At 45.9% G+C, this 14,599-nt stretch overlaps 1 protein-coding gene across 5 annotated transcripts in view; it reads right to left on the bottom strand.

Moving 5' to 3' along the window:
- LHX6 (LIM homeobox 6) overlaps positions 1–14,599 on the bottom strand; it is a 39,208-nt gene that overhangs the window by 17,502 nt on the left and 7,107 nt on the right. For all 5 annotated transcript variants that reach the window (XR_013834851.1, XM_079962200.1, XM_079962199.1 and 2 more), the window contains one exon: positions 6,166–6,386. Coding sequence is in view for 4 of the 5 variants with exons in the window: in XM_079962200.1 (XP_079818326.1) it covers positions 6,166–6,386 (221 nt within the window). In the remaining variant the exon portion in view is untranslated. The remainder of the gene's footprint in view (positions 1–6,165; positions 6,387–14,599) is intronic.

The raw sequence follows: 14,599 nt of genomic DNA, 5'->3' as shown, positions 1-14,599 counted from the left end.
AATATAAGAAGAACTTGCTGGATCAGGCCAAAGGGGCCCCATCTAGTCCAGCACCCTGTTCTCACAGTGGCCCCCAGTGCAAAACCAGGTCCTGAGACAAGAGCCACGCTTTCCCCCTCCTGTGGTTTCTAGCATCTGGTATTCAGAAGCAGTGCTGGCTCCCACTGTAGAGGCAGAGCCAAGCCGTGGTGACTGCCAGCCATCAATAGCCCTCTCCTCATCCATTAACTTGTCCAATCCTCTTTCAAAGCCATCACTACCTCCTGGGGTAGCAGGTTCCTTAGTTTGTGCTGCATGAAGGAGGACACTATTTTATCCTTCCTGAATCTTCAAACTTTCCACCTTCATTAGCTGTCTACAGTTCTACAGTGGATAAGAGTACAGGTCCTCTTCTGGTTGGGTGACTAATTAAAGAACAGAGGAGAAGAAGAGAGGAGGGATAGATGGGTAATTCTCAGTTGTAGTGGAGGATGGCAAGCGGTGGAGTTCCCCAAAGATCTGCATGGAGCTCCAAAAGAACATCTCCACACTGAGTGGGTGGGCAAAGAAAGGGGAAAGAGTTCAATGTAAGTTCAAACAAGAGCTGATGCACAAACCCTAACTTCGCATATCATGCACCAACAGAGTCTGAGTCACTGAGGTGACTGGGAACCTCAGTAGTGGGGTCCCCTTCATTGGAGGTTTTTAAGCAGAGGTTGGATGGACATCTGCCAGGGATTCTTGAACTGTGATTCCTGCATTCCAGGGGGCTGGACTAGATGGCCCTTAGGGTCCCTTCACAATCTGCAGTTCTATGATTCTACGGTAGCTTGATGAAAATGTTGACTTGGTGTGTGGCAAGCAACTGTGAAACGGTGACTCCCCTCTGAGGAGCAAGTCAGAAAGGAGGTTGAAAATAAAATTTCAAATGCTGAAATATTGCGCTGTGGCTTATTTCGGAATGCCATGTTTCTGCTGCCTGTCTCAAAATGGTTTTGTAAAGCTCTCAGAGGGCAACTAAAATGATCAAGAGGCTGGAGCCACTCTCCTATGAGGAAGGGATACCAGGACGGGGTATTTTAATTTAGTGGGGAATTGAAAGGAAGTGCATAAGAGAGGTGAATAAAATTATTAATAGTGTAGAAAGATATTCATTCCCCTTGACCTTTTATAGAACATAGGAAGCTCTCTTATACTGCGTCAAACAATCTAGTTCAGTACAGTCATACCTCAGGTTGCGAACATGATCCGTGCGGGAGGCATGTTCGCAACCCGCAGCGTTCGCAACCTGCAGCACCGCATCTGCTCATGTGCATGACGCAACTCAGCACTTCTGAGCATGTGCGTGATGTCATTTTGTGCTTCCGGGTTTGGCGTGATCCGCAACCCACAGTGTTCGTAACCTGAGGTATGACTGTATTGTCTACACCCTACAGCAGCCTTTCTCAACCTGTGGGTCCCAAGATGTTGTTGAACTACAACTCCCATCACCCCTAGATAGCAAGGCCAGAGCTCAGGGATGATGGGAGTTGTAGTCCAACAACCTCTGGGAACCCACAGGTTGAGAACCGCTGCATCTACAGGTTGGCAGTGGTCATTCAGACAGGGAACTGTCAAGCCCTATCTGGAGACACCAGCTACCACCCTAAACTCAGAGGTGTCTACTGAAATGGGTTGGCAAAAAAATAAATAAATCAGAACATCCTAAATAAACCCACACTGTGGATAATTAACCTGTGGAAATTACTGCCACAATATTAGATTCTGGTCATTGCCTTAGATGGCTTTATAAGTGGGCCAGAGAAGTTCATGGAAGAGGTCTATCAATGGCTGCTAGCCACTGCAGGTAAACGTGCTCCAGGTACAACACTGAAAGCCAGCTGGTGGGAGGGAAACAGTAGGGAGGGCTGCAGCCTTTGTGCCCCACTTCTGGGCTTCCTGAATGCACATCTGTTTGGCCACTGTTGGAAACTTGATGGCGGACCAGATGGGCTTTTGGTCTGATGCCACAAATGGCTCTTCTGACAAGCATATAAAGATCGTGCTATGTTTATGCTGCGCTTTTAAAAGTGTGGCATGAATTAGCAGCAACCGTCCTATGGCAGGAGTAGCTGAGGCTCCAGGCATGTATCCGAATTCTGACACTTTGTGAGTTTGCAACTCAGAGCTGTTGAGAAGGATGGCTCCTCTGCAGCGTTCACCAGAGCGTCTCAGATATGCTTCCTCAGTGCTCATGTGAAGGACTTCCCTTGGAAAGCCTTGCTGCGGGTCAGGAGAGGTTGCCTGCAGTTTGCCAGAGACTGATTTGACTGGTCGCAGCGCAGGTGAGACTCACTGGTAGGCTCAGGGCTGGATTTAGGTTTGATGAGGCCCTGAGCTACTGAAGGTAATGGGGCCCTTTATATGTCCAGCTGTCCTTTGTCAACAACAAATTGTCACTGTTTTTGGTGTTGAATATATGCTAATTTATGGACCTAATAGGTATCTAAAGCCATTTGCACATAACTAAATATGCATTTTATCAAAGTGCCGTATTTTTCGCTCCATAAGACACACCTTGTTTTTAGAGGAGGAAAACAAGAAAAAAAATATTCTGAACAAAACAGTGGATGTATGATTTTTGTGGTTCATGCTGTGGCCACAGACATCTGCTTTGATGGTGAGTTTGGGGTTGTTGTTGTTCAGTCGTTCAGTCGTGTCCGACTCTTCGTGGCCCCATGGACCAGAGCACGCCAGGCACTCCTGTCTTCCACTGCCTCCCGCAGTTTGGTCAAAGAGTTTAGGGTAGTCCAATGCAAAAATCCTGAGAACAGTGGGTGCGTGATTTTTTTGGTGCAGGCTGTAGCCATGGACATACTATGTGATCAGGTGGTGAATTTGGGGTGACCCAATGCAAAAATCCTGAGGATCCATGGGCTTTTACCTCCCCCCCCCAGGCAGCCTCCTATATCGCTAGCGTCCCTTATCTCCCTCCCAATCGCTTGCCAGTCAGCTGCTTCCTTTCAACACTCCCTTTCTTCTTGTTTGCCTTAGTGTCTTTTCCTTAGCTGGAGCGGTTTTTTTGCTCCTCCTTTTCTTCTAATTTTTCCTCCTCATTGCTTTAACCTTCCTGTCTCCTCTCCTTGCAAGTTCATTGTCTTTACCTCCCCCCGCCCCCAGGCAGCCTCCTTTATTGCTAGCATCCCTTATCTCCCTCCCCGATCGCTTGCCCATCAGTGGCTTTGTTTCAACACCCACTTCCCTCTTTCAAAAAAAACCACATGATCTGCTTTTCACTCCTGGGCAATTTAGCTCCAGGGACCACGCATTTGCTCCATAAGATGCACAGACATTTCCCCTTACTTTTTAGGAAGAAAAAAGTGTGTCTTATGGAGCGAAAAACACGGTAATTGTTGAACTGAAATACAGTTAAGAAAAAGTATATTAATAGTGAAATAATTATTATGCTCTAACTGTAGGTTTTATTTTATTTGTTTTTTATCTCATATTATGGAAATGTGCATCCAGGTGTTTTTTCCTTTAAATTTTTAGGGGGCCCCCAAGAGAGTGGGGCCCTAAGCTATAGCTTGTTTAGTTTATATCCGGCACTGGGTAGGCTTCAGGCACGCAGACAGCATGTAAGTGTGAGTTCCAGGGAGGAAGAAGACTTCTCCTTCCATCTCAAAAGAACACTGGCTCTGGAAGCAGATTAGAAATCCCACCTACAGTGGCAGCTGAAATTCTTCAACTCCAAATCAGGTTTCTGATCAAAATCTACAGACTTTCCACTGTCTGCAAGGAGTGAATCCCACCAAAGCCATGCAGATAGCTCCGTACAACGGATGCTTCAAGTGGTTCCCCCAAATTCCGCTGAAAATGCAACTTATAGTGAGGCTGGAGAAGCCAGGTGAAGTGGATTTTTTGGCTGAATTTCACCTGATTTGCAATGGGAGTTGAATAATTTCAATTGCAGCTTTATTTCCAAGGGGATGTCTGTCACAGACACACGCAGTTCCTCTGGCAGTAGCAGAAGGCGGTACCAACTTTTGCCAGGCAGGTTTTCAATTGTGTGTTCCTAGTTCCAACTCGGGAATGGCTATTCACCAATCTTCTAAAACTGTCGGACTTAACCATTTCCGTATCATTCTGCCTGCCTCTGTAGGTCAGGATGAATGGGGCTGTTGGTCCCATTTGCTTAGTATCATCTTGGCAGTGGCAGATTCCACGGAGGAAGATGCTTGCTCTCTTCCCCCTCCCTCTCCCTTGCCCTCCTTTTACAGGAGCACTCGTGATATTTCTGGTTTCCCCAAGAGCCGAGATTGTTGGAAGGAAGGCATTCCTCCCATCTTGTCCTCTGCCTCAGATGGCAAAATGTTTTGAGCCGGGCCTTACATTGGAATCGCTCAACCAGTAGAGGGGTCAGCAAACTTTTCCAGCAGGGGGCTGGTCCACTGTCCCTCAGACCTTGTGGGGGGCCGGACTATATTTTTGGGGGGAGGAATGAATGAATTCCTATGCCCCACAAAGGACACATTCTACTCATGTAAAAACATGCTGATTCCCATGCTGATGTCCGTGGGCTGGATTTAGAAAGTGATTGGGCTGGATTTGGCCCCCGGACCTTGGTTTGCCTACCCATGCAGTAGAGCATGAGACTGTTAACCTCAGGGTCATGAGTTGAAACCCCACAATGGGTAACAAGATTTCCTGCATTGCAGGGGGCTGGACTAGATGACCCTTGGGGTCCCTTCCAACTCTGCAATTCTATGATTCTAGGACCCTTCCAAGGAAAACTTCCCACTAGTTACATTTTTAAAAGCTATACAGTGGTACCTCACAAGACGAATGCCTCGAAAGACGAAAAACTCGCAAAACGAAAGAGTTTTTCGGTTTTTTGAGTTGCTTCGCAAGACGGATTTCCCTATGGAAACGTCTTGCAAGTTTGTTTCCTTTGTCTTGCAAGTTTGTTTCCTTTTTCTTAAAACCGTGCATTCACTTCGAGGAGCAACGCATAGCACGCGGTGTGGTAACCTTTTTTGAGATTTTTGAAGACTTTGGTGATTTTTGAAGCTTTTCCAAAGTCCGTGCTTCGCAAGACGAAAAAATCGCAAGACGAAAAAACTCGCGGAACGAATTAATTTCGTCTTGCGAGGCACCACTGTAGTAAGTCAGATCCCTGGTCCCACTAGCCCAGTATAGTCCACCTTAGCTCATCAGGGCTTCAGGCAGAAGTCTTTGGCCACATCCCAACCACACATTTAAAGCTTTCTCATACCCCTTTTACAACCATGGGGAGAACCTTCCCCAAAGAACCTTGGGAACAGTAGTTTGTTGAGCATGCTGGGAACTGTAGGTCTGTGGGGCCAGCACCCTTCCCAAAATGACAGTCCGCAAGATTCCCCATGAGAGTGAGAGAGGCCTAAGAGTTCCCAACTCTCCCTAGGAGTTCCAGGAACTGGTCTTGAGACCTTCTGCATGAAGGACAGGTGTGTTGCCCGCTAAGCTGCAAGCCTTCCTCTATGAAAGTGGTCTGCTGGCATCTCTTTGTGACTTGGGTTTTGGAGAGCCAGTGTGGTGCAGTGGTTAGAGTGCCAGAGTCGGACCTGGGTTCAAATCCCCACTTGGCCATGAAGGACACGGGGTGTGACCTTGGAGTGAGTCGCTGCCTCTCTCAGCCTAACCTACCTTGCAGGGCTATGGTGGGGATTACATGAAGAATGGGGGGGGGACCATGTGACCACCTTGAGACCCTTGGAAGAAAAGGGGGTGGGGGTATAAATGCAATAAATAAATAATGAATAGTAAGCGCCAAATGGAAAATGGCAACCCTTGTCAGATACTGAATGCCATTGCATGCTGCCCACCAGATATCGTCGAGCAAGAAATAACGGAACAACAACAACAACAACAAAAATAGTTTGCAAATATAGAGATCAAGTATTTGGTAGACTTCTGGCAAATATCTAGCACGTATCTGGAGAATATTCAACACCTAGAAACACATGGAGGCCAATTTCCGGAAGTCGACACATTTCCGCTCTGCTTAGTTATCCTTTGTGAGCTGCTTGGAGGGCATTGCATCTCTGCGCTTTTCTGTCGAGAGACATCAACCAGGATAAGTCCAGGGTTGAGGGGAAGGGATCACACCTCCTACCGTCTCACAGAGGGGGTAAGCAGGCATCCCGGGGGGGGGGCGTGTCCACCTACCATTCTCTGCTGCGCGCTTGAGGTTCTCGATCATGGTGTCATAGTGAATCCGGCACAGGACCTTCTCCTCCACCAGGCCAAACTCCTCTCCAGTTGACAGCTGACGTTTGCAAGAGAAGCAGGCAAAGCAGGCCAGGTGGTAAGCGTTGCCGCGGGCTCTCCTGACCCAGTCGCTGGCATAGATCTGCCTCCGGCAACGGGCGCATTTTGTACCAAACTGACTGCAAGGAGAGAGAAACACAGAGTGAAGAAGCTGGCAGTGATCTGGGTGCCTCCTGCTCATTCTTACTGCAAAAGCTGGCGCAGCTTCTTGTACAGCACCACCAACCCTAATCTCAGCCCAGTAGGTCACACTACCTTTCAGACTGAAATGCTGAATCAGTAGCCTCAGGGAAGTGAATCCCCTGGGACAGTGAATCAAAAGGCAGTGTGGTGTAGTGGTAAGAGTGCCAGACTAGGACCTGGGAGACCAGGGTTTGAATCCCTACTTCACCACCCTAGCTCACTGGGTGTGATCCTGCGCCAGCCACTGCCTCTCAGCCTAGCCTACCCCACAGGGTTGCTGTGGCCATTAAGTGAGAAGCGGGAGAACCCGATGTATACAACCTTGAGCTCCTTGGAGAAAAGGCTACAAATGAGACAAATAAATAAGTAAATAAATGTAGCAACAAAACCTTGAGATATAGCACACCTGTTCCTCCAGATGACACCCACCTGGAGGAACCAGAGGGTATAGCTGGTCCTCAGAAAGCACAGTCATGCTACATCACCCGAAACTGTTTCACTGCCATTGGGAAAAAGCACTGGGAATCATAGCTTTTTGAAATGCTACAATTCCCAAGGTTCCATGGGGTGAAAGGTGGGTAGTGTTGATGCTTAAAGCAGCTCTCATTTATACCGTAGACCAGGGAAGGGGAACAGGTGGCTGCCCAGATGTTGACAAGCCACAGCTCCCATTATCCCTGATCCTTGGCCATGCTGGTCAGGGCTGACATTGTGAAATGAAGTCCAACAACAATGGGATACAGGTTTGCCACGGACTGTGCATCGCTTCTCGTGACGTGCACTGGTGATCATTCTCCACTGTGCAGCGGAAATACACCTGTCCCTCCTCCCAGCCAAAACATGGCAGGAGTTCAATATTCCACTTGAGGAAACCTAACTCCTAACCTAGTGCAGACAATTGCTCCCCTTCAGTTCCATACTAAGGACTGAAAACATTCTCCTGGCAGAGGAATCTAACTCCCTTTGCAAGGGAAGGGGGCATTCCACCATGACCCATCCATGTCTTGCTCATTCTTTGAGTCATCCTGGGAGCTGGCTTCCTTCTTCCTTGCAGATGAACATGAGTACATAAGAAGTGCCAGTGGCCCATCTAGTCCAGCATCCTGATCTCACAGTGGCCAACCAGATCCTGGTAGGAAACCAGGGAGCAGGACCTGAGCACATGAGCCCCCTTGTGCTTCCCAGAAACTGGTATTCAGAAGCACTGCTGCCGCCAACTGTGGAAGCAGAGCATGGCCATCCTGGCTTATCGACCGCCTTTTCCTCCTCCATGAATTTGTCCAATCCTCTTGGATAAAAACTTGTCTCTGTCTACTTTCTCCCTTCCATGCATAATTTTATAAACTTCTGTCATGTCACCTCTTACTTGCATTTTCTCTAAACTAAAAATTCCCAAATGCTGCAACTTATCCCCATGGGGGAATCCCTCCACACACACACACACAATCATTTTGGTTGCCCTTTTCTGAACCTTTTCCAACCCTACAATATCCTTTTCGAGGTGAGGTGACCAGAACTGAACACAATATTCCAAATGTGCTCACAAAATAGATTTGTATAATAGCATTATGGTATCAACAGTTTTATTTTCAGTTCCTTTCCTAATAATCCCTAGCATATAATTTGTGTTTTTCATGGCTGCCACACACTGGACAGACATATTTGTTGAGCTATCCACAGCAAGCCAAGATCTTGTTCCTGGTCCATCACAACCATACCCCATGAGCATATATGTGAAATTAAGGTGGTTTTGTGCCAACATATATCACTTTACACATTTTTACAATGAATTGCATTTCATTGCAAATCAGAGGTCTGTTTTATTGACCCTGAACAATTTAGTGTCATCAGTGAACTTGACCGCCTCACTGCTCACACCTAATGCTAGATGGTTTATGAACAAGTTAAAACGCACAGATCCCAGTATTGATACTTGGGGAACTCCATGTTCTTTGATTTGCAGAAGAGAGGAAAAAGGCTTAAGTCAGCAATACCCAAACTCAGCCCTCCAGCTGCTTTGTGACTATAATTCCCATCATCCCTGACCACTGGTCCTGTTGGCTAGGGATGATGGGAGTTGTAGTCCCAAAACAGCTGGAGGGCCGAGTTTGGCCATCACTGGCTTAAGTGGTCTATTGAGACCTCCAACCATTTTCAAGTGGTCCACAGGCAACAGAAGTTTGAGAACCACTGTAATAGATACCTGCCCTGTGAGGAGGGAGGAAATTGGGGCAGAGGTAAGGCCTGTCTCCTCAGCATGGCCCTTGGTTCATTTGCTTGAATTATTGCAGGCTCTTTGCACCCACTTTGCACCAACAGAATTGTGCCATTCCCAGTTCTGGAATGTGGCAGTGCTGCTGAGGGCAGACTTTGGAGGTTAACTGCTTCTCCTCCTGCAGCTTTGTAGAGCTAAAGCAGTACTCAGCATATTAAGGATAAAGCCCTTTAGGAGCAAAAGGACATTTGACTATCAAGCTCCCAAGAGCCAGATCCAATGATTTTGGCCAACTTTTGGCACTATCAGCTCACTCGTCTTCATATCCAACACAGATGGACCCCGTGCAAAAACCTGAGCCAACCTCAAGACCACCGTTGGCCACAAAGCAGATAAAGTGGTTGCCAGAGAACATCACCCAAGTTGGCACTGACCCCGTCCCCCATTGCTCTTATGCAGCCTGGGACAACCGGAGCAGAACGGCATCTGAAAAACGCAAGTGAGGAGTTGTATCTGAACAATCCCAAAGCCAATTTGGAAAGAGGGGGGAGCAGGGAAAGCGACGCAGGAACAACCAAGACTGTGCTAATTTCTTGCATATGGGGAATGCAGCAAGCTGGCTGTGAGATGCTCTGTTTGCATGGTTGTACAAACAAAGGAACGGTATTAATTAATTTTTCATTGCTGCAACAGGCTTGGGGAAAGCTTGGGTCCCCACCAGCAGTATCAGAGAGAAGAAAAAGGATTTATGAATAGACCTGCAACACTTATCATTGTTCTACATAACCACTTTAAGTAGTAACTGAAAGCGTTTTCTGACTTACTTGGTAGATTAATTTGGGGAGGGCAGGTTTACATACGGTACATTGTTTTAACTCTAGTTTTTCTGTCCCCTGTTCCAATAACCTTTAAAAATGATATTCTTTCAATGAACAAGAGCTTTTGGAGCATGCTTTTAGCAGTTAACTTAAAACTGTATTTTTATAAGATCACCTGCCTATTCAGACAAAGAAATGTACAACTTTGTGTAGGAAAAGCAGGATGTAATAATAAAACAAATAACAAGAAACCCTCTTTTGAAAAATGTTTAAGTTAAATTTGAGGTGTAAGTAAATACCATAAGGACTAAATTGGTGGGTGCTACAGAAGAAAGGTAATTAAAAGCAAAGTTATCAAGGCAACAAAGTAACATTTAGAATCACACATAAAACGTGAGCTGTATCAACATTTGCCTCAGCTCAGATCTGTATTGAATTCTCAGCAAAACCTGAGATCAGTTCCCTGAGCCACAGCAAGCTTCAGACACACACACTTGCAACCGTGTTCTCAGGATAGGCCTTTGGGGAAGCTGCCTGGGAGCCCCACTCTGCAGAATGAACAGCAGGCCAGCCTAGCTTGCCACACGTGGAAGAAGAGGACTGTGTCTAAGACTCTCCCGGTCTGTCCCACGGAGAACCTTAAGGTCCATAAAAAGCAACACCCTAGAGGTCCCGGGCCCTAAGGAAGTTAGATTAGCTTCAATCAGAGCCAGGGCCTTTTCAACACTGGCTCCGACCTGGTGGAGCGCCCTGTCTCATGAGACCAGGGCCCTGCGGGATCTGATTTCTTTCCACAGGGCCTGCAAGATGGAGCTGTTCTGCCTGGCCTTTGGCTTGGAATCAGCCTGATCCCCTCCCCCTCTTTCCTTTCTCCTTCTGTGATGGAACTCCTAATTGGGGACTTCCCTGGATTTTTTCTGGCCACGTAGGACCAGTCTGGATAGTTGGCCTTGGTGAAGACTTGACGTTTTCATCCCCAAAAATGTTTTCGAGTTTCCATTGAAATGAGGCTGCATTTTAATGTTGTGTTTTAATCTTGTTTTTTTAAAGTTGTATTTCAATCAATTGTTTTATATCTGGTGTTAGCCGCCCTGAACCCGGTCTTGGCTGGGGAGGGTGGGGTATAAATAACATTTATTATTATTATTAAGCCCAAGTCCAAAATGACCCGACTGCACAGCAAGAAAGTGAAGACACAAAGGCTGCAGTCCTTGTGCAGCCAAATAAAATCCCCTTCCAAACAGCAACCCTGCAGTGCGTACTGTGCTCCCTACTGAACCCCAGTGGGGAGTCCTTCCTACTTTCAGGTTTAAATTGCAGTCTGCATTCAGGCTTCAAATCCCAGTGGAATGTGCTTAATTTAAACCACTCATATTTAAGTCAAGTGCTGAGAGCCTCGTTGCCTGTTGCGAGTGTCAGGCCTTACAAAAGGGACGGGGAATCTGTGGCCCGTCATATGTTGTTGGACTTCCAACGACCTCAGTCAACATGTGGCTGATGGCTGGGAGTGATGGCATTTGGAGTCCGGCAACATCTGGAAGGCCACATAGCTCCCCCGCCCCCCTTAAGCATGCTCCGAAATACATTTCATTCCCTACTGAGAAACTGCCAGCAGCCCACACCACGGAAAGGATTTCTCAAGCTGAGGTGCAGGGATTTTTATGCCAGCCTACTTCACAGGGCTGTGGTGCATGAATAGTCAAATCCATATAATTAAGGCATATTTTTAATCAGATGGCAACTGATGCCTCCGCCCTCATAATGCATGCCTTCAATATGAGTTTGTATTCCACTCTGCATACATGGGTGCATCTAAACTGGTTCAAACACTCCTGCCGTCACATCTATTTGTGGCTGTTTCTAAAACATGGTGCTTTGTTCTGCGCGCACAGAGACTCACATTTCCCACATCTGCATTTTAAAAAGTATGTACCTAACATTGTATAGGTACATGTATCTTCCAATTCAATATTCTCCTCCCTTGCTTTTTATGTCTCGTTAGCACAATTCATCTGTGCCCAGAATAGTCCTAAAATTAACATTTTCTCCTCTAACTACAGGCTTTCTCAGAGAGAGAGAGAGAGAGAGAGAGAGAGAGAGAGAGAGAGAGAGCGCATTCCTTTCACCTCTTTGCCAAGCTCAGTTTGTGTCTAAATCTAGTAGACAGTTTACCTTTCAGGCCAAAACAACCCAAGGATCTGCCTGATAGAAGGAAGGACATTGTGTTTTTTGTTTTAAAGGACAAAGTAAAAAAGCAACAGTGGCAACCTTTTAAGAACATAATAAGAGCCTGCTCAATCAGGCCTATAGCCCATTTAGTCCAACTTCCCATTCTCACAAGGACGCTTTGGATGCCTGTGGGGAACCAACAGTATTCGAGCACAAGAACAGAACTCTGCCTTTCAGTGGTTTCCAGAAACTGGTATCCAGAAGCATCACTGCCTCTGACCATGGAGGCAGAGCAGAGCCATCATGCCTAGTAGCTACAAGTACGCTTCTCCTCCATGGACTTGTCTAATCCTCCTGTGGGAGTGAGTTCCATAGATTAACTATGCACTTTACAGGTGGAAGTTCCGCAACACTGATGAGACTTGAACTTGCTTATTTTCAAGCTAACAAGTAGCTTACCAGCACAAACTTTTAAATGTCTACTCAGAAGCAAGTCCTCAGGAGTTCAGTGGGGCTTATTCTCATGTATACTTGCACCTTAATTGTGGCCCTGGTAGGTGCAAGTGTGCTCTCTGCCTGCTTGTATTATCTCCATCATCAGTTGTTGTTGTTGTTGTTAATTGAATTTATATACAGTGGTACCTCAGGTTACAAACATTTCAGGTTACAAACACTTCGGGTTACAAACTCCGCTAACCTGGAAGTAGTACCTCGGGTTAAGAACTTTGCTCCAGGATGAGAATGGAAATTGTGTGCTGGCGGCACAGCAATAGCAGGGGGCCCCATTAGCGAAAGCACGCCTCAGGTTAAGAACGGTTTCAGGTTAAGAACGGACCTCCTGAACAAATTAAGTTCGTAACCCGAGGTACCACTGTACTGCCCTATCCCTGGAGGTCTCAGGGCGGTTCAACTTGGGTTCTGCTTTTCAAAAACAAAGATCCTTCCTATGCAACTTATTCTCATAAGATTTCAAACCCCCCAAATATGGTAATAGAACAACCACAAAATCTCAAACAAAATCACATAAAATTAGAAATGTTAAACACCTAAAACAAACAGAACAGCATCATTATCTATTTGTCTTTTAAATGTAACCACCAGCCTAACATCTTGAAATCTCAATTGCAGCTCCATTTTGCCCTCCGCAAACAGATGCAGCCTCCTACATATGCAGACCCCCTAAGATAAGGGATCTTCAAGCAAACAAAACCCACTTATAATAATGTCTTGGCCCTCTGCACATGCAAAGCACCCTAGAGAACGATAGTACCAATCTATATGTCTCTACACAGAAGTAAGTTCTGTTCTTGTCAGTGGGGCTCAGCTTGCAAACTACCACCTGCAATAGGTAGCAGCTGTGCTGAACCCTCTTGAAACACCACAAAGCCTTGAAGAAAGTCAAGGTAAAAACATTTGTGGGGTTGCATGCTTTCGAGTGTTAGACTATCCATACTGGAAATAGAATTGAAATAAACTCAGAGGTCGCTTAGCCCAACCCACTGCTCAGAGCAGGAACTGCAATGGAAGGTGCAACATTGCACCATCTCTGGCAGCTGGCTTCTGTTCAGATACCTCCAACGACAGAGAGCCCACTCTGCTCCCAAGGCAGGTGGTCCCACTACAACATCTGCTTCCATCTCTCAAGGCTTCCTCATCCTCTGCTTGACTGACTGTTCTTCAGCTCTCCCTTCTCCCTCCCTTGCAGCTCTTTCAAGGAAGGGCCTTCGCTCAGTGGCAGAGCTCCTGCCTTGCATGCAGAAGGTCCCAATCCCCAATGGCATCTCCACATAGGAATGAGGGAGAACCCTTCCTGAAACCCTGGAGAGCAGCTGCCAGTCAGTGCAGACAAAGCTGAGCAAGATAGAGCAAGAGTGAAAGGCAGTTTGCTGTGACTTGCCTTCCTCACCATCCCAGTCGTCCACCTAGGCGATGCTCAGTGCTCTTTCTACTTCAAATGTGGCATCTGGTAGCACTGGTGGTGATACCTTTTGCCTTATTGCATCCTCTTGCCATCAGACATGAATTATTTGCCTCACTTCTGCATTTTAAAACCATCTAGCAGAGAAAAGAGGAGATCCAAGCCATGACCCAACACCAGAAGGGGAATTTGCGTTGAACGTTGGCTCCATTTGGGAGCCTGGCTGAGCAGGAAAGTGACAGATTAAAACTGCTTTGAAATAACTTCGCCAGTTGACAGTGGAATGCAACATTTTAAATGTCTGGGAAGCATAGAGAAAATACTAGATTAGGTTAGATGGGGGAGGCGTATCGCTGGGAAGTAAGCATCTCTTGGATTTGCTCTGATGCCAATAGTCAAGGAACAGAAGACATCTACCCCGAAGTAGGCTCATCTTCAAGCTGCCACAAGGTTGCTTTTCACCTTTTTAAAAAATGTAGTTTATGCAGAGTGTATGTGTGGGTGTTCAAGATAATATATCAAGATAATAATATACTGTTATATATAAATGTAAAAACAAAGTGTACAGCACATTCTATGCAGCATCTTAACTCAGAAATGTGCATATTAAAACGGGGAAAATAACAAGTATTAATACTTGCTCAGAATAATTATAAGTAGGTATATATATATATATATATATATATATATATATATATAGGCCATTAGGTCTTAGTAAGTATGTGTGTAAATAAGTGAATGGACATTTTAATTCAGTGTTTCAATTTTTATCTTCTTTGAAAACACAGCAAGAATTTCAAATTATAATTATGGACATATTCTGGATATCACCAGTAGATGTGGATCTCTCGGTTTATTGCGGGGAAAGGGAGGAACGGCAGCAGTAGGAAATAACAGTTCCTTTGGCTGCTAAAAGTAAAAATAAATTATGGATTAAATAACTGGAAAATAAGTGCTGTGGGTTTAACTGACTTTTGTTCTGTCTTTGAAGTTTCAATCAAAGTTCTAAAAAATAGCCCCCTCTCCTGA

Source organism: Podarcis cretensis, assembly GCF_951804945.1.
Source record: "Podarcis cretensis genome assembly, chromosome: Z".
Taxonomy (NCBI): Eukaryota; Metazoa; Chordata; class Lepidosauria; order Squamata; family Lacertidae; genus Podarcis; species Podarcis cretensis.
This window is presented reverse-complemented; position numbering and strand designations above follow the sequence as displayed.